This window comes from Benincasa hispida, chromosome 8 (assembly GCF_009727055.1).
Source record: "Benincasa hispida cultivar B227 chromosome 8, ASM972705v1, whole genome shotgun sequence".
In the NCBI taxonomy this organism is placed as follows: domain Eukaryota; kingdom Viridiplantae; phylum Streptophyta; class Magnoliopsida; order Cucurbitales; family Cucurbitaceae; genus Benincasa; species Benincasa hispida.
The window spans coordinates 38716169-38737768 of record NC_052356.1 but is presented as its reverse complement, the minus strand read 5'-3'; the positions used below and the strand labels follow the sequence as shown (position 1 = coordinate 38737768).

The following is a 21600-nucleotide window of genomic DNA, read 5'->3' as shown; positions in this document are numbered from 1 at the left end:
GTTTGTAGTATATGGATATAGGAGGGAAACCTTATCTTGGTGATACTACGGATACAACTTGCTTTGTAGATAGTTACAAGTGTTGTGACGTACTACAGATGGTCTGATTCTGATCATTCATGTGCATACATGTGAGCGGGGGTGTCCTATACAAATGAGTTTATATAAGACCAGACCACGAAGTGTTTAGTCTCGTTATATAACACCGTTCATGACAGAGACTTTATTTCACTAGGATAACCATTGGGGAGCTGAGAACTCAGCTATACAAGATGGAATTCACTCCTTCCCCGAAGCAGGGGTAAGTAGATAGATTGCTCCTTTAAGGGTTGATTTCGAGGCTTGAACGATGTGGTTGTTGTCCAAGTTCTTCACGAGAGCGAGAAATCTGTGAAAGAAGAGTTATTCAAAGGTAAGTCTCTTAGTTCTTTTGTATTTAATTTCTAAAGGATGCCATAATTTGTTAGTAGATGCATAATTGGTTTGTATGTTTGTGAATGCTTGTTTTTCTATCACAATGAATTTGGATCGATCCTGCTTCCGCTCATGGGTTCTCTTTAATAAGAGTTCCTTCACCGGTAGCTTGAAGCTCCAACGGTACGAGAATAACTGACTAAACTCTTTAGTAAAAAAAACCATCATTCATTAATTGTCGGGCACTCCACTAAAGATCGACAACTGCACTCTTCTCATTACAGATATATTTTTGTGTCCATATTAATCAATCCACAGTGCGATAACCCTTCACATATCGCTCGTAAGTACAACTGAGCCAATTTACCGTTTTTCCCTGTAGTTAAATCTAACTCCTTAAGTACCACTGATTCCTCTAATGAACAATAAGATCCGAAATCAACCCTTAAAGGAGCAATCTATCTACCTACCCCTACTTCGGGGAAGAAGTGAATTTCGTCTTATGTAACTGAATTCCCAACTCCCAATTAGACAAATCCCCAAAAAAGGTAGGCTTGTTGAGTTGGCAATCTAGCCACTCTCACCTATACTAATCAAAAGACTGCCCTCATAGGTAAGAGTTCCCAAAACACTCAGGATTAAGATCATGTCACCTATGGTCATTTAAGTTAGATGTAAGTCTCAATTATCAACGGTGTTATATAAAGAGACTAATCATCTTGTGGTTCGGTCTTATACAAACTCTTTGTATAGGACACCCTCACTCACATGTCTCCACATGAATGGTCAGGATCAGACCATCTGTAGTAGTTCACAACATTTGTAAACCTCTACAAAGCGGCTCGTATCCATAGTTTCACCAGGATAAGGTATCCCTCTTTTATCCTTATACTGCAAACCTTTTAGGTTATTACTTAAGACATAATCCATTTGTATATCTCATATACATGCTTAAGTTTACATACAATAACCACATATCTTTTTTTTATTGGATATGAGTAAATGCAAATAAAATAACTCTTATTTTACGAATAACAATGTGTACAAAGTTTACAAAGTACGAGATTCCGGGAGAATTAGGACATCAATCTCAACATTTATCAGCATGCTATCAAATGATAGAAACTATCTTTGAAACATCAGTGACAGCTTCTATCACTAATAACTAACTAATGACATAGAAGATACCACTGATTTCAAGTTATCAATGATAGCTTCTATCTCTAATTTCGAGCTATCGTGATAGCTTCTATCATTACAGCATGTTATCATAGATAGAAGCAATCAGTGACAACTTGAAATTGGTGATTGTTTTTATGAACATGTTGTCAGATAGTGATAATATCACTAACATCTTTATTAATATTTTAGTTTATTGTTGTTTCATTGGTTCCAACTGAACAAGAATTACAATCAAACTACTATAGGTATTTTGTGAAGTTGGCAACAAAGGAGATGAAGATTGAAAAGGAAAAGGAAAAAGAATGGAAATAAATATCAATTGGAAGAAAAATAGCATCACTACAAGAATGAATTGAAGAACTAAAAAAAGGATAAGAAGACATTAAAAAAGATATGCATGAAAAACACAAGGAGATTTTTGATATATTGGGCCAAATAAAAGAAGATATCAGTGATCAAGTTCCATAAAAAGAAAAAGGTGGTGAAAAACAATCTTAAGAATCTCTTGAGAAGAAAAAAGCGTCATCATCTAGTTTGGAGCTTTTAGATGCAAGTTTGGAACTTGTAGATGTTGAAGGCAAAGAGGTAAATTTTGTGATTCTTTTTTTATATAAATAAGTATAATAACATAAATGATATATGCATGCAGTTTGAAGCTGAAACTGCTAAGGAGAAGGAGGCTCAAGAAAATGGTGCTCAAGAAATTAAGGACAAGGAGACTAAAGAGAATGACCAACAGAAACAAGATAATGAAAATGTAGAATTTCAAGATGAAGAGAAAGATCAAGAAGAAAAAAGAGGATAATGATAAAGAAGAGGAAGAGAATGTAGATACAGAACATATGACCAATAAGAAGGTAAGTATTGATCAATTGATGTTTTTAAGTGTAGGATTAGCCTACTATTAGTGATATTTAACATCAGTGATAACATAGGATTAGCCTGCTATAAGTGATATTTGACATCAGTGATAACATACTATCAATGATAGCATCTATCAGTGATACTATAAATGATAGGAAGCTTTATTTACTTTACTGATAGCATATTGATGGATGTCATGTTATTTTTTATTCCATGATTTTAGGTTGTTGAAAAGACTTTTAAAAAGTGTCCAAAAAAATAGACCAAAAGTTGTAGTTGAAAATATGTAGGAGCTTTTATGGAGAAGAGACCGAAGAGATAAGAAAAACCAACTAAGAAAATTTTGGAAATGCAAAAAATCTAAAAAAGACAAAAAGAAGATCTCTCCAAACGTGTCTCCCAAGGTGCCTCCCAAGGTATCTCCAAGCAAAGTTACAAGGCATTCTCCAAGGTGGAAGGATGACACTCCAAGCTTTGATCTCAAAATATCACAACTTTGATTCCTATTTCTTTGACAATAGATAGACTTTTGTTTAACAAAGATTGCTGTGTTTTTTACAATAGATAGGTTTTTGTCTGACAATGATTGTTATGCTTATAATTTTCTTGGAAATTAGATTGTTATTTTCACGACATTTTAATTTCAAAATGCATATGAATCTTTCATATATGAGATTGATTTAATTACAACTTTCAATTTAAATCAATGTTCTTCAACAGGTTGTTTGGTTGTTTAAACTTTAAACACAGTTACACAGCTTCTATCATTGATAGCATGGTATCAGCAACAAACATGTTATCAGTGATAGAAGCTATCACTGATAGCTTTTCTTTATCAATAATGCCAAAATGTTTATCTTTTAGTATAATTACTTTTGTTGAAATAGATTCTTGGCGAGAGCATAACTTTATTTTATTTAGATATTCAGATAGTTAAAGTAGATGAAATAAATTATTCACTTAAAAAATTAAACACTCGAGATCAGTGATAGAAGTTATCATTGATAGTGTGATATCAGTGATAGAAGCTATCACTAATAGCTTGATATCAATGAAAGAATCTATCACTGATATATATCAGTATAAAGAATGTCATAAGTTTCTTTCTTTTCTGTGGCTAAATCAAAACAAAGCATCATATTGGCTAAAGAATATAGATGAAGGAACTTGTATTGAAGAGATCCTTGAGTGGAAGCAGGTCGTCCAAAATCCATTAATTATTGAAAACATAATTCACAGTAAACATACAACATATATGCATTTACAATAAACTACAACATGCTTTTTACAAGAAAAAAGGTTTCAAGATACATTACCTTTGAATAACCTTTTTCTTCACGTATCCCTCGAGTAATCACGAACTCAACAACTCTTTACAGACCTTCTTCAAGAATCCTCGAACAATAACCTAGACACTACCACAAAGAAACCTTGGTATTCTCGGGGTGAGAACCTAGGAGTGGTGGACTCTGACTATTTTGGTTAGAAGGGATAGTTCGGGTGGAGGAGGAAGAAGATTCAGGATTCTTTCAAGAACTCACATAACTTTTCTGTAAATTTAACGATAGCAAATCGTGCTTGGAAGAAGAAAAACCAAATTTTCTTTTATTCCTTTTACCATAAAATAATAACTACCCACTAAGGTGGTTAGAGAGAAAAGATGTGAAGTTTATTCAAATAATAACAAAATAATATAAATAAATATGATAACTAACATATCATATTATATTTATATTAAACTATATGTTATATCAAATATAACATATAACCTATAGTTTTAATATTGTATTACATACAATATAAACTATAGTTTCTTTTCTCTATTTTTTGGCATTTAATATAAATCATATTTATATTAAATTTAACAACTATAAATCACATTCATAGAAAATATATTTGAATTTTATTCAAATATTTATTTCCTCCCATTAAACAATAATGTATCAAATACATTATGACATTATATCATATATAATTAAATCCCTCATATTATTTAAACAATTCAAATTAACCCAAAAACTGATTCTCAACTAAATCCTTTTGAGCTACCAATGAGACCTTATGAACCTGTAGCTTGAAGCTCCAATGATACATGAATAACTAATTAAACTCTTTAATTACATTATCCACCATCTATTAACTATCGGGCACTCCACTAAAGACTGATAGTTGCACTCTTCGCACTACATATATATTTTCGTGTCCATTGGATATAACCAATCAATAGTACCATGACCCTTCACAAATTACTCGTAAGTATAGTTGGGCCAAATTACCATTTTGCCCCAATAGTTACATCTAACTCCTTAAATACCACTAATCCCTCTAACGAACAATAGATCATAGTCCTACTATGACTAAACCCCTTTCAGGCCAGTAGAGGGTGTGACGCCACATTGTTCAAGACCGGAATCAGCCCTTAAGGGCGCAATTTATCTACATACCCCTACTTCGGGGAAGGAGTGAATTTCATCTTGTGTAGTTGTGTTCCTATCCCCAATCAGACGAATCCTTAAAATGGTAGGCATGTTGAGTCGGCAATCTGGCCAATCTCACCCATACAAATCAAAAGACCACCCTCATAGGCAAGAGTTCACAACTCACTCAAATTTACGTCATGTTATCTATGGCCATCCTAATGAAACATAAGTCTTTATTGTGAATGACGTTATATAATGAGAATAAACATTTCGTGGTCCGATCTTATACAAACTCCTTTGTATAGAGTATCCTCACTTGCATGTCTAATACATGAATGGTCAGGATCAAATCATTTGTAGCACTTTACAACAATTGTAACACCTACAAAGTGGGCCATACTCGTAGTGTCATAAGGATAAGGTACCCAACCTTATCCATCTACTACAAACTATTTAGGTTATCACTTAAACATGATCCATCTGTATATCTCCACATACATGTTTAAGTTACAAAGATAACCTTGGATGTTAGTTTATTGGTTTGTGGTTAATGCAACTAAAATATCACATATTTTATAGACAAAGTGAATAAAATATCATATATTATTAATCACATAAGAGTTTGTTCATACAATATTTACAAACTATAGGACCCTACGGGATTTAGAGCGTCAACCCCAACAATAGATATATCAACAACAAAGTCTATTTCACTAGCTATCATTGATTAATTGACAATACATTAGTAAGAAAATAAGTTGTCTCACTATCTAATGGATAAATTGACAAACATCAGTAACAAGTTTTCTCACTATCTAATGGATAAATTGATGATGAACATCAGTAACAAGTCGTCTCACTATCATTGATAAATTGACAAACATCGGTAGCAAAATAAGCTTCTTCATTAAACAACTGGTGGCGATTTTCATGTCCTACAATTATGGCCACGACGATGACATCGACTGCACTTTGAGCTATTTTTCTTTTTACTAATTGACAATATTATGTGTTTTCATGGTTGTCCAGCTAGACGTTTAACTATTGGAGGTAATACATTCACACCAATATCAACAAAGCTCCAGTCAGAATGATTTCCAACAGGATAAACTGGTCATTTATAGGTTGATAACAGTGTACTGGAAAAATAATAGTCTGACACAAAAACATATATATCTAAATTTAGCCCATGAATAACAGCACAAGCATGAGCACATGGAATCTCCACCAAATCACAAACATGACAATTGCACGGTTTAGAGGCCAAATTTACCACAAAATGATTGTCTCCATCAACTACTTTATACTCTTTATTGTTAATAGGATCAACCTTAAAAACAAAATAATCAACAAAATGTAATTAATTAGGTGAACTAATGGCATGTCACTGAAAACTAAAATATAAATGAAAATGTAAGTGATACTATCTCTACTTGATGAAAAGTTTTCAAGCTATCAGTGAAAACAAAAAAATATTAGTAATTTAACAAAAAAAATATCAGTGATTTCAAGCTATCAGTGATTGCTTCTATCATTGATAATATGTTATCAGTGATAACATGCTTCTATCATTGATAACATGTTATCAGTGATAGAAGATGCTTCTATCACTGATAACATATTATCAATGACAGAAGTTATCACTGATAAATTGAAATTAGTGATATCTTCTATGATAATGGCTAATTTTGTACCTTGAAGTTTTTGACTGACTGTGTTGCTCTTGCAACTCAAACTCCACCCAACTAGTCAAAACGGTCTTCATGGATAACATTGATTGACTTTTTTCATAAAACCAATTTTAAAGTATTTCTCTAATGGAATCAAGTAAGGATGCTATAGGGAACTCCCTAAATATTATTCAAGTACTTTGAAATATTTGTAGTCGTCATATTATACTTTCTTTTCCTAGAATGTGCACGTGCCTACCTCTCAAAACCAACTTTACTGAGATATTCTCGAATAGTAGGATATATTGAATCCATCCATTTCATATAAAATTCAAACTTATCAATTGTATAAGCTTTTGCATAACTATAATATATGCCATCAATTAAAGAATCCTTATAAGTCAACTTCATATTTTGCAAAAAGTATCGTAGACAAATAAAATACTTGACAGTTGAAAAAACATTCATAATACCTTTTGGAATGCTAAAATGTCAAACGAAAATAATGACTAATCCTTCTCGTTCACCAAAATTTTTTGTTAGATTCTTAAAAAATGATCTCCATGATGCATCATTTTCGGAGTCAACAATAAAAAAGTAAGAGAAAAAATATGATTGTTACTGTCAATTGTTGAAGCTGTCAAAAGAGTCCCAGCATATTTACATTTCAAGAACGTGTCATCAACCAATATATTAGGTTAATGTTTCCAACCCTTAATTGACACTCCATTAGCCATATAACAATACTTAAAATGCCCATTTATGTCAACTTCACAGGAATTGAATGTACCTAAAATAAGAGATACATGAAAATAAACAAGCCAGATTAGAAAAGGTATGATTGAAGCCTATCAATGATAGCTTCTATCACTAGTTGGAGTCTATCACCAATAGCTTCCATCATTTTCATCTTATTAGTGGTGGAGTCTATCAGTGCTAGACTCCTACCAGTGATAGAAGTTATCACTGATAGATCATACAACCCGTTAGTAAGTTAGAAGTAAAAAAATAAATCTGGATTCCTTTCTTCTAACTTCATAAAAAAACAAAACAAAAAAAAAACTTGGATTCCTTTCTTATAACTTCATAAAAAACTTTGGAATCAAAGCATATGATTCGCGTGCATCGCCTTTCAAAGACTTCATTATTTTCTATTTTACCTCCATGATTTCTAGTAGCTAATATTTACTCCTAATTCGTTACGAACTTTATTTACAATACCACTAGGAGTTAAGATATGAGAAGAACTAAATCTAAAATCAATTTTCAAACATTCAGCTATTAAGGATGAGGAAGCTTACCTATGAGAAGTTTGAATACTTTTTATAGAACAATCATGAATATATAAACTTCCTAAGCATCCATAAAACATTGTGCTTGTAACGGACATACTATTGACAACCATCTTAAACACATCAAAACAAAATTACTCTTGAATTTGACGTTACAATCTTAAATTCAAAATTTTTCTTGATTGCTATCAAGTAAAAACAATTTGATAAAATCTCTTTACTAGTAAACAGATCCTTTTCTTTCAAATCACGAGCAATATGTATATCTATAATCACTTGGAAATCGCCAATAATAGGCGTAGAAGAAGCAACAACAGACAAATAATTCTCAGCTCCACTAGAACATCCACTAGAAACAACATTAGATAGGACACTTCCAAATATGAACTAGTGACATGAGCAACCAAAGGATGTCTTGTATTGTATTTCTTAACTAAAGCCAAAAATCAAGCTACATCCTTATTTTCACGAATTTGAACTACATTTTGAACTTCATTCATAACAAAATCTAATAAAGTCGAAAGCTCTATAGAAGAAGTAGATGCATCTAAACAAATATCCTTCACTATTAGAACCACAGAATCTTTAAAACCCATTATACCATCTACTAAAAGTGTCTTCTAGTAGATGATATAATTCTCAGTTCCACTAGAAGATCCACTAGAAACAACATTAGATAAGACACTATTAGACCCACAAAATCTTTCCAGTAGATTTGTAATTCACATAACAGTGTTTTTCATTCCATATTCCACTATGAAAAACAACTATTTGAATAACCATGTTTTAAAATTCCTACGAAAGTAAAACAAAAACTCTTGAATAACAATATCAATAGGTTCTAATATCTATCAAAAGCAAAGATAAATCTATCACTATCACTGATACCAGTCTATAACTAGGCATGTCTTTCAACGGATATCAATAAGAAACAATGAACACATAAAAAAATGATAGCAATCACATATATTCTATCAATGATAGTAATGATAGCCAACTGATATCTTCCGATTGATTACAGTTGCTTCTAAACCTTAAGTTAATACAGTAAAAATTGCATAAAATCATAAATGATAAACAAAAAGACAAGATAGCCGTAATATCAAACCTAAAAATACCAACATCAAAATAGATATATTTCTAGAAATATTATACAGTATCAAAGAAAATATCAAAGGAGTTAAGAATGCAAACCTCAAAATAATTAAAGAAAAGAGTGAAGAATTCAAGCCCTAACTTAATTAATCAATCAAAACTCAAATTATCAAAGAAAAATTGAATAACGCAATGAAGAAAGCAAAACTTCATGAAAGCACAACAAACTCCTCTCATAATCCACTCTGTTCACAATGAGCTAAAGAAATCATTATGTTCTTGAGAACAAAGAGAAAGAAAAGAGTAAATGAGCTGAAGAAATCGAAAAAATGAAAAATAAAATCGAAAAAAAAAAGAACGTTCAAAGAAAACAAACTCACAGTCAAAGACATAATAGAGAAAAGGAAAACGAACTCACGAATTGGGATTGGTCGTAGTATCATGAAGCGACTGAATCGGAGAGCTTCACGAATTGGAATTCATCGTACATTTTCACACCCAGACTAAAACGAAGATGCGACCGTGAAAAGAGTGAAATCCGAAATGTAAAAAAGGAAAGTTAATAAAAGGAAAGAGAAGTTAAATTTGTAATTTTTAAAAAAGTAATACCTTGACCGGTCAGTATTTACTATATTAGCAAATATTTCAAACGTGGAATATGGGATAAATTTTTTTCTCTGTTTGTATTATTTGATACAAATTTCCAACTATATAATTAGTCTTTCATTTTGAGCATTAAAAATAAAAGCTTTAGTATGCTAATACTCTTTAATGACTAAAGTATCTCGAAGATTTCAACTTAAACATTCACACGATATATCTTTCTTATCAAGCGTACGTATTCAATAGAAAAGTAGAGGATCAAATGTCGGAAATCGAACTACATTCATTTCTCCATAAAGTTCATGCAGGGAATGAGTTTTCTTTCAACTACCAAAACTATTAATGTTGGACATCTATATTTTCATCACATAAGGATAAGACAAATTAGTCTAGACCATTGCAATAGTTAGTTTTTTCAGTTGTTAATGTAGTTGCAAATTAAAGAAGCAAATGTTGTTAGAACCACTAACAATCTGTATAGACATTATAATCACTTTTAATTAAAGAAAAATGAGAAGCACTAAACTCAGCCCTGATAAATCATAATTAAAATGTAAACAAAATTGATGTCAGTATCTTCCAGCAGGCTCTCTCTGTTTCTCTCATGGCTTTAAAATTTTGAGACATAATTTGTTGCCTGTGAAATTCATCTTTATAAAAAGATGAGGGGGAAAAAGAAAAGAAAAAGAAAAAGAGGGTTCTCTAATTTTCAAGCACCACATCCAGCGCCGCATCCGGCGGCGCAACCGCCGCCGTAAAGCTCAACGTCGGCCGTGGAGTTCCTCTCTTTTGACATGCCGTCCGAGCAAGAGAAAATTATGGTGGAAATTATGCAGAGTGTAAACAGAGCCGCCCAAAACAGCAAATAAATGTCACCGCCGGCGAGGCCAAAACTTCCATTTTCACTGCCAATTTCTCTAATTAGTCTTGCCATTTTTACAATTTCCCTCCTTTTTTTTTTTTTTTTTTTCTAAGGATGGGTTTCAAAGAAAGAAGAAACCCAGTTGAGTTCTTGGTTTCTTTTTCTATTTCTTTTGGGGAAGTTTTCATTCTCCATTGGGCTGGTTTTATAGTGCTCAAAAGTCAAAATTTTTGGACTTAATCTAAATTAAACTAATAAAGTAGGTGTATTTATTTAGATCCCGTTTAATAATTATTTTACTTTTTGTTTTTATTTTTAAAAACTAAGTTTATAAACACTATTTTCACTTCCAAATTTTCTTTTTATCTATTTTTTTCACGAATAATTTAAATAATCAAGTCAAAATTTGAAAACTAAAAATAGTATGTTGTTTTTGTTTTTTAAATTTAGCTAATAATTCAACCATTGTATTAAGAAAGATGCACTATTTATAAAAATTATAGATGAAATAGACCTAATTTTAAAAAACAAAAATAAAAAATCAAATAGTTATCCAATGATATTAATTAATAAAAATTAATAATATTATTTTTTGGGGGCATAGGGGACATTAATTGTATGTGTGAGAAAGATATTGGATGTGTGCACTAAACTTTTGGCAGACAAAAGTGTCAGAATTTGGAGAGTGAAAATGAGAGTAGTGGATGGTTGATGGTTTTGGGTGTTTCTTTGCATTATTATCCCACTCTTCATTGTCAAAGCAATACCATATACAAATAAAGTAACCCATGATTACATTCCAAACAATAATCAAGCTTACTTTTCACACTTTTAGAAATATTAATATTTGTTTTTTTAAGTCTTTTTTAAAGTTTAAATTTGAAGTTCTAAAAATGATCAACATATAATTTTTAATTGATTCAAGCCTTTCATAATGTTTAAAGCTCAAAATTTATTGACAACATGAAATGATACAACGTTGAAATTTATTTTCTATTAATTAAGTTGAGAAATAGTCCAAAATTATTTTAAAAATCGAATGGACTGAAAATTAGATATTACAAACAAGTGGTAACCTCCTAAAAATAATTGTCCCTTTTGAACCGGAGTTTGTTTAACATTTTGTGACAATAAAGACTTAATTGTATTAGATGATAAAAGATACACAATACAAAAATGTTTAAAGTGACTTGTTAAGTATTCGTTTTTAATTGTAAAATGCACTTACAATCAAACTAAACCTACTTTAATTGTGCTTTTGGAAAATTACATACAAAGAGTTAACAAGTGATACAAATATTAGACTAAATAAAAAATTTGTGAGCCCTTTTCCTTTTAAGAGAATAAAGTAAAAGTAGTATATGCATAAAAAGTAAGGAGATTTAGGAAACAATATATATATTGGTCCTATGTTTTGAATCAAAGAAGCAAAGCATATGGCAATCAATTGGGCTTAGTTGATAATGTTTCAATAATTGCACTAAAATATTGATATGAAATTATAAAAAATAAAGCCTTTCCTTTTGGAATTGACTTCATTGTTAGGTGGCATGAAGTAGGATAGAACACTAGTCCAATTCAACCTCCATAATGGGAATTCAAATAATGATTAAAAATTTCAATAATTTGGGTTAGTGGGTGTTTTTCTCTAATGGGGAGCTGAAATTAAATTTTAAAGAAATAAGAGGGGGAATCACATCTATACCCACATAAACACATAATAAGATTTTGGTATAATTCATCAATCTTTCCCCATATCATATCTCTCTCTATTGAGAAATATATTTAGTTTGTGGAGGCCAACTAGGATTTACAAATATTATTCCACAATTCAAACTTGGATCTCATCTTTTTTTAAATGAGATTATTTGAATTTCGAAAATTAATTAGAGTGTAAAATTATGATCACTTTTTTTTTTTATAATAATTGCAGATATCAAATCTGTCCACCTTTAAAAAGAAAGGTAATGTTAATTACTGTTGAGATAATCTCACTCTGACAGTGTAAAAATGTCTTTATTGATCAATCTTTTACTTTAAATAGTATAGAGTATGAAATGAGATCAATTTAGATGAAGTTGACATAATGCATGAAATAATTGTTAGAAAGAAACTTTAGTCTAATATTGTTGAAAAAGAAATTTTAGTTTAATGTGGGGTTGTTCTTTTCCAAAGGAAGGTATCCATTATAGGATTGCTAATAGAAAATCTACAAAAATGTTCTCTGGCCCTGGATTTCCAAAGAATCCACCTTCAGGTCAATTTGTATTGACAATCAGTATAAAGATTGTATGGTGACTAATTTTATAAATAAGAATGGATCTTGGAAATTTGAATTTCTAAATCGAGTAACAACTGAAGAAGATGCAAATCTAATCAAGAGAATTCCGATAAACTGAAACCTAAATGACAGACTGATATGGCACTATGACAAATATCGCTTTTACACGGTGAAGTTAGGATATAACTGGTTTTAAAAGTAATGATTATGCTTATGTTCTTCCAGTAGTAACAAAATGAAAAATATGTAGAAGAAAGTATAGAAGCTTAGAATTCCTTCTAAAATCAAGAATTTTATATGGAGGGCCCTTAAAAATATTATCCTCACGAAAATAAACTTATTTAAAAAGAATTAAACATGATACTTGTTTGCCCGATTTGTACATCCTCTATGAAAACTACTGATCACATTCTTTTCACTTGTTTAAGAATGCTAAGAATATTTGGCTTCGATCATTGAATTTTTCCCTTATTTCTAATGACTTCAATGCAACTTTATTGATAGATGGTATGCCCTAGTTGATGCTTGCTCACTGGGAAAGCTAAAATTAATAGCCACTATGTGCTGGTCTCTTTGGAATGACCTAAATTCTTTCATCAATAATAAAAGGATTGTCCCTTTTGATATAAAAAGTAAATGGGTCTTTAACTGCCATAAGGAAATCATGGGTGGTTTTTTTGTAAAAAGTTAATCAACCTAATAATTTCATCAAATTAATCTTGAAGAGTAGCATGCATTTGTCACCTCCTCCTCCTGATTTTATTGCGCTCAACACAGATGTAGCTTGGATTTCTCCCATTGCCTTAACGGGCCTCTCGGTTGTTCTTCGAAATTCAAATAGTGAGATTATAGCGTTGTCTGCTATCCATCTTGATGTTCATTATAGATCCCCATTTACTGAGACCTTAGCAATCCTTGAAGGCTTGAAATTGGTTGCTTCATTACAAATTTTCCACATGCAGAATCAATCTAATTGTCTTCAAACAATTGTGATAGGCCCTCGATTATTAAGAGATATGATAGAAAATGAAATAAGGGAGGGGAATCAAATGTAAATAAAGGAAGGGAATCAAATGTAAATGGGTGAGGGATATGGGAATAAAATTAGTTATGGGCTCTGAGTGACCTTATGGGCCTTGAGGAAAAGATTCGGTTAGTTATAAAATAGATTATTTAAGGGGAGGAAGAGGGTGAGCTAAGGATATCTTGGTTGTATTTTGTGAATGCTCAGTGAGTTTGTAAGGGGGAGTCTCGGCTCCCTTGGAAAATTTTGTCAAAAGAGTGAATATATAATTCGAGTTCTATCATTTTGGTATCAGAGTCATCGTTCCTTAGGGAATGGTGAAGAAAATGGAAGCTAGAATTTTTGCTCTCGAGGAACAACTAACCCTGTTACAGGTTGGAATGGAGACTAGAATGGATCAACGATTTGCCAAAATGCAGCAAGTAATAGAGCAATCCATGGCAACAAGACTGAAAGCTTTAGGGGAAACAATGGAGCAAAAGATGTTGCACGTATTAGAAACATGGTAAAAAATGGGGCATCGCAGGCGATGATAGGAACTCTAGCTCATCTGAACGAATGGTGACTGATAAAGGGAAGCAATCGACGGCCGAGGAGAGTGTGAGAAAGAGGAGCCAGCTAGAAAAGGAAAAGAGGGATGTACCTCTATTCGACATGAGGTTGAGAAAGCTAGAAATCTCAATCTTCAAGGGCGTAGTGGGTGACGATCCACTGAAGTGGTTTCATCGAGTTGAACGGTACTTTGTTGTTAATCGATTGTCGAAGAAGGACAAGATTGAAGCAGCGATCCTGTGTCTGGAAGAAGAGGAACTCGAATTTCATCAATAGGAGGAAGAGCAGACACTGATGGATACCAGGGCCAAGTTCAAGGAGCAGTTATTATTATGTTTCCTACCAGCAAAGTGGAGGATTGACAAGCTCAATTTCTTACCCTAAATCAAGAGAGGACGGTAAAGGCTTATCGATGTTGTTTTGAACAGCTATCGGGACCTATGAAGAACCTGTTGCATGAAACGTTAGAGAGTAAGTTTGTAAGTGGGCTCAAGGAAGATATTCAGGTTGAAATGAGGATGTTCAAACTTGTGGAGATCAAGGAAAAGATGGTGATGGACTCGCCCAAAGATGAAGTTGCAAAGCTATCACTAAACTAATTACTTGGAATCAATTCCCCAAGGACTATCAAGGTGAGGGGTATAATTGGAGACAAAAATGTGGTAGTTTTAATTGATAGTGGAGTATAGCATAATTTCATCGACGAGGAGCTGGTAACAGTACTCAAGTTGTTGCGATCACCTACACCGAGCTATGGCATCATGTTGGGCACAGGGAATTCCATTCGGACAACCGGGATTTGTAAAGGTGTGGTACTTAACCTCCCCAATCTCACTATCATTAACGATTTTTTTTCCTTTACCTCTAGGAAACACTGATATAGTTTTGGGTATCCAATGGCTTATTAAATTGGGAGAGTCGAGTGCGACTGGAATACGTCCGAAGTGGACTTCTAAATTAGTGATTGGAAGGTGCACCTTAAGAGAGATAAAAGTCTGATGAAGTCATGTTGAAGTTTCTAAAAGAGGCAGGCTAGGGCATATTGCTAGAATTAAACACGACCAAGGCCCAAACAGACGAAGAACTCCATAAGCTAGAACATGATGATGCCCACCCCGAAATATAGGCGGTTCTACAAAAATATCAATCGGTGTTCTAGCTCATCAAAGAACTCCCACCGGTGCGGCACCATGACCATTTAATTAAACTAAAGCCAGGGGCAAGACCAGTACATGTTCGCTCGTATCGATACCCCCAGTTTTAGAAAGATGAAATTGAGCGACTAGTTGAGGAAGTGTTGATAGCAGGGGTCATACAGCCAAGCACCAACCCCTTTTCCAGCCCAGTTTTATTGGTTAAAAAATACGATAGCTGGAGGTTTTGTGTCAATTACAGAGCACTCAATCAAGTGACGGTGCCAGATAATTTCTCAATTCCAGTTGTTGATGAGCTACTTTACGAATTAGTGGGAGCCATGGTCTTTTTCAAAATAGATCTGAAGTTTGGGTACCATCAAATATGGGTAACACCTAAGGACGTCCACAAAATGACGTTTCAAACTTATGAGGGTCACTACGAGTTCTTGGTCATGTCGTTCAGACTACGAAACGCTCCCTTGACATTTCAATCGATTATGAGTGATGTTTTACGGCCCTATTTACGCAAATTTGTATTGGTTTTCTTTGATGATATATTGATTTATAGTTCATCGGTTCATGACCATATACATCACTTGTCTCTTGTGCTGTAAGTATTGGTGGAGAATTAGTTTGTGGCCAACTTTAAAAAATCTACGTTTTGTTGGATTTAAGAAGAAAGCAGCGGAAGCCAAATAGGACCACAAGTATTTTAATTCATTAATTTGGCTTCAAACTAAGCATGCTCATAAACTAAAAATAGAGTTTCAACACTAACCTTTGAAGTACCTCTTGAATCACGATCTTCAGCTGCAATCTCATTCTTCTTTGGTTTTGAACCACCACAAGGTCTTCCTTACTATTTTCTTGGAGCCTTAGATTGACTTGTGGGACTCAAAACAAGCTTGAATTGAAGGGAATTGGAGAAGAGATTACTGGTTTTACACAGTGTGAAGAACACTTCTTCAAACACAAATTCTCAGCATTCAACAACGATTGTTCTACCCATTCCACTAAAAATTCCAGCTTTATATTGCATGACTTTCATGCAACTAACAACCTTGCATGAATCACAACTCATGCTTGTGAATTTGAGCTGAAAACTTGGTGGTTTAGTGACTAAGGTGCTTGCACCTAAAGTGAGAAAACCTCACTTTTCCATTTCCAATTTTTTTTTCTTTTATTTTTCATTTCCAAAATAAAAAAATGATTTAAATTAAAAAATTGAAATTTTATTAATTTTATAAAATTAATTCAATAATTAATTTTTTAATAAAATTAATAAAATAATAAAATAATTTTATTAATTTAATATCAAATATTAAATTAAGTCGTCACCAATTTCATTACCATGAATCTTTATTCATGGATTTAATATTTAAGTCATATTTAAATGTTAATCGATTCGCCAATTTCATTTAATTCTAATTTGAACGTTTTAAATCAACTTATCACACTACTCTAAGGCTAATCTGTTTTTGAGCTAGTAGTGGACCTAATAGACCTACAGATTATGGGCTCCAACGATCCGAAATTAATTGATTAAACTCTTTAAACCAAATTAACCCTCATTCATTAACTATTGGGTCACTCTACTAAAGCCCGTAGTTGCACTCCCCTCACTGTAGATATATTATATCCACTCGATATAACCATGATTAGTAAGTTAACCCTTCACAGATTGTTCGTAATAACGACAGGTCAAAAGGTTGTTTTACCCTCGAGATTACTTCTTGTTCCTTAAGTCCCATTAATCCTCTAATGAATAATGCTTTGTGATCCGATCATCGAACTGAGACCCTCTTGCTCCAGGGTGGGGTCCCTTGTTCAAGACCCGGAGTCAGCACTTAAGAGAACAACCTCTCTACTATCCCTGAAAATGAGTAAGAGTGAATTCCATCTTACACTCTATGTCCCCAGCTATCTACCCGGTCTTACCCCTGAAAGGGAGGCTTATTATTCGACGCTGTTGAGCCAACCCTGACCTATGCAAATTTAAGGATAATCCCCAATAAACAGGAGTTCATAGTTAGCTCAAGATTAAGGTCAAGTTATCTAGGTCATCGTTTTAAAATAGTTCGTCTTAAACAGTAAACAACATTATAAAGTAAGAGTGACTTATTTCGTGGTCCGATCTTGTGCAAACCTATTGCACAGGATGCCCCCACTCCTCATGTCATTACGTGTACAAATTAGGATCACTTCGTCTGTAGCACTTTATAACTCCTTATAACAACTACAAAGTGGGTCGCATCCGATAGTGTTGCCAGAATAAGGCATCCAATCTTATTCATATACTATAGATCATTTTGACTATTTACTCGAACTTGATCCACTTTTCTATCTCCACATAAAGTTCAAGTACTCATATAATAGCCATGGATCTTTTAGTTTATTGGATTCATTTCTAAAACGAAATAAGCAATTCATATATTCAATAACAACTTATTGAATTTTCAGAATCAGTTTATTGCTTACAAACCACGAGTTTTAGGACATAAAACCCAACACATTCGCAACCTCAAAAATAGAATATTTTGACTAGTAATTTCAGCAGATGGAGTAGCGGTTGATCCTTCCAAGATAGAGGTCATGGTGCAATGGCCAACACCATCCTTAGTTAAGTAGTTGAGAGTGCTTCCTCGGGCTAACCGGATACTATCGAAAGTTTGTAGCCAACTATGGCTCAATTGCATTCCCACTTACACAAAAACTCATGAAGGATAACTTTAATTAGAATGAGGTGCCCAGAAAGCTTTCGATGCTTTGAAGCAAGCTATGACAGAACTTCCTGTCTTGGGATTTCCAAATTTCAATCAACCGTTTGTAGTTGAGACAGATGCATCAGGGGTTGGGGTAAGAGTTTTTTTAATGTCGGAAGGCCACCCATTGGCCTATTTTAGCCATGCCCTGCCACTAATATATCGTTTAAAGGCAGTGTATGAGCGTAAGTTAATCGCCATTGCCCTGGCTATCTAAAAGTGGAGACCGTATTTACTAAGCCAACGATTCACAATGCGCATGAATCAGAAAAGCCTTAGGTTCTTATTAGAACAATGTGTAATTACCAGCGAATATCAGAAATGGGTAGCGAAACTAATCGGGTATGATTTCGAGATTGAATACTGATGAAAATAATAAAGGAGAGAAACCAACACACAGTTTACGTGAAAACCCTAGAACAGGGAGAAAAACCATGATACAGATCTTTTCTTACTATTTTTAATTGATACACTGAATACAAGAGAACAGGGTGAATAAATAGATAGTAGAGAGCCCTAGGGTGAGAGACAATTACAAAAATACCCATAGGGTAAAATCCTTATTTTCAAGACTCCCCCTCAAGTTGGTGCATAAATATTAATAAGACCCAACTTGCTATGAAAACAGTCAAAATTAGGTCTCAGTAGCCCCTTGGTGAGAACATCTGCCACTTATTGATTAGAAGGGATATAGGGGATACAAATGCTCCAATTATCCGGTCTTTCTTTAATGAAGTGTCTGTCGATCTCTACATGTTTGGTTCTGTCATGCTGAACTGGGTTGTTTACGATGCTTATTGCAGCTTTATTATCACAAAACAACTTCATTGGAAGATCCCTATCTTGGTAAAGATCAGTCAGCGTCTTATTTAATCAGATTTCTTCACATATCCCTAAACTCACTACTCCTAGCCACCACTCCCTGTTTCTTACTTCGCCAGGTGACAAGGTTACCCCAGACAAAGTTGCAATATCCAGAGGTCGGCTTTCTATCAATGACAGAGCCTGCCCAATCAGAATCTGTGTAGGCTTCAATAGTCTTTTTCCCAGACTTCCTGAACATTGGACCCTTACCGGGGGTCCCCTTCAAGTACTGAAGAATACGGTCAACCACATTCATATGTTCCTTATAAGAAGCTTGCATAAACTGGCTGCATATGAAATATCTGGTCTTGTATGGGATAGGTAGATCAACTTCCCAACCAACCTCTGGTACCTTTCCTTGCTAATAGGAACTTCGTTGTTTGTAACACCAAGTTTTGCATTATACTCCACAGGTGTGTCAACAGGTTTACAACCAGTCATGCCAGTTTTTTTAGCAATTCAAGTTTATATTTCCTTTGCAACACTGAAATACCTTCTCTTGATCGAGCCACCTCCATTCTCAGGAAGTATTTCAGCTTACTAAGGTCTTTAATTTCAAATTCTCTGGCCATTCCCGCTTTAAGCTTCATAATTTCATTCTCATCATCGCTGGACAGAACAATATCATTGACATACACTATGAGGACGACAATCTTCCCGGAGTTGGACCGTTTCGTAAATAGTGTATGATCTGAGTGCCTTTGGTTATACCCCTGTGCTTTAACAAATGTGGTGAACCTATCAAACCAAACCCTTGAGGACTGTTTTAGTCCATATAAGGATTTTTTTAGTTTGCAAACTTTGTGCTTGAATTGACTCTTGAATCCAGGAGGCGGGCTCATATAGACTTCCTCTTCAAGTTTTCCATTAAGGAACACATTTTTAACGTCCAACTAATGCAGTGGCCAATCTTTGTTTACATTAATTGACAACAAAACCCAAATAGTATTGAGTTTGGCTACGAGAGAGAACGTTTCAGAGTAATCAACTTCGTAAGTCTGGGTGAAACCTTTAGCAACAAGTCTGGCCTTATATCGATCAATCGTCCCATCTGATTTGTATTTTACGGTGAATACCCATTTTCATCCAACTGTCTTATGCCCTTCAGGTAAAGGCACCTGTTCCCATGTACCATTTTTCTCAAACGCCCTCATTTCTTCCATAACAGCCATTTTCCATTCAAAGTTCTCCATTGCTTCACGAAAACTGCTTGGGACCATGATAGTGTCCAAGTTGGTAGTAAACGCTTTAAATTCGAGAGACAAATTATTATATGTCATGTAGCTATGCATAGAATACTTTGCGCATGAACGAGTACCTTTTCTTAGTGTTATTGGAAGATCGAGAGAGGCATCATGATTTTCCACCTCTCTTGGTTTCTCAGCATGACTGGTCACCTGTAAATCAAGACTTTCACTAGTATCTTCCAATTCCTTGTCAACAATAGGGCTTTTCCCTTTACTATTATCACTCTCAGCTGTTTCTACATTTGTCACATATTCAGTATTACCACCTCCACCTTTTTCATCCTTTTTTTCCCTGCACTCGTTAGTCTCCATACATATATCAACATCATTAGTTTCAGGAATACACGTACCTAAACCAAATTTAGGGTTTGATTCCTGGACCGGAGCCGGCTGCTCAACAGGTGGCAATTCTTCCTTTCTACGATTCTTCCTATAGTAGGTTATCCAAGGAATCTGGTTGGTAGGGAGGATAGGACAGGCTTTTTCAGAACTAGTAGAAGGAATCAGGGTGGAATCCCCTAAGGGAATATCATAAGTGGACCAGTTAGGCTCTTCACTTAGGCTCTCCCCCTAAAGATGACTAACGGGAAAGAAAGGTTGGTCTTCAATGAAAGTAATGTCCATGGAGATAAAGTATTTTCGAGAGGACGGATGATAGCATTTATACCCACGTTGGTGAAGAGGGTATCCAACAAAGATACATTTTTTAGCACAAGGGTGGACTTTTGTGCGATTTGGGCCATGGGAGTGGACAAATGCGACACAGCCGAAGACACAGAGGGGTACATCAGAAATCAGGCAAGTAGTCTGAAAGGATTCTTTGAAAAGGTCCAAGGGATTTGAAAGTAAAGAACACGATAAGACATACGGTTGATGAGGTGAGTCGCTGTAAGAATGGCATCCCCCCACAGGTAGGACGGAAGAGTAGCAGACAATATTAAAGATCGGACAACCTCCACCAGATGGCGATTTTTACACTCAGCTACTCCATTTTGTTGGGGAGTATAAGCACACAAACTCTGGTGGACAATTCCCTTAGACACAAGAAAGTCATGGAAAAATGTGTTAAAGAACTTTCGTCTATTATCACTCCTCAAAATCCCAATTTTGGCATGGAACTGGGTTTCAACCATGGTATAAAATTGTTTAAAGGTAGAAAACACCTCTGACTTATCGGCGAGTAAGAACACCCAAGTAAGGTGTGTATGGTCATCTATGAAGATGACGAACCAACGTTTACCAATAGAGGTAGTAGTTAGTTATGGTCCCCAGACATCACTATGAATGAAGGAGAAGGGACTGGACGGCTTATAAGGTTGAGAACGAAACAAA

General features: G+C 34.2%; 1 protein-coding gene across 1 annotated transcript; it reads right to left on the bottom strand.

The window, feature by feature from the left end:
• Nucleotides 1-19040: 19040 nt before the first annotated feature.
• Nucleotides 19041-19462, bottom strand: LOC120084045 (secreted RxLR effector protein 161-like). The gene is made up of 2 exons (XM_039039944.1): nt 19365-19462; nt 19041-19308 (listed from the first exon to the last, which is right to left on the bottom strand). Exons 1-2 carry the CDS (start codon nt 19460-19462, stop codon nt 19041-19043), a joined length of 366 nt encoding a protein of 121 aa, XP_038895872.1.
• Between the last annotated feature and the right edge of the window lie 2138 nt (nt 19463-21600).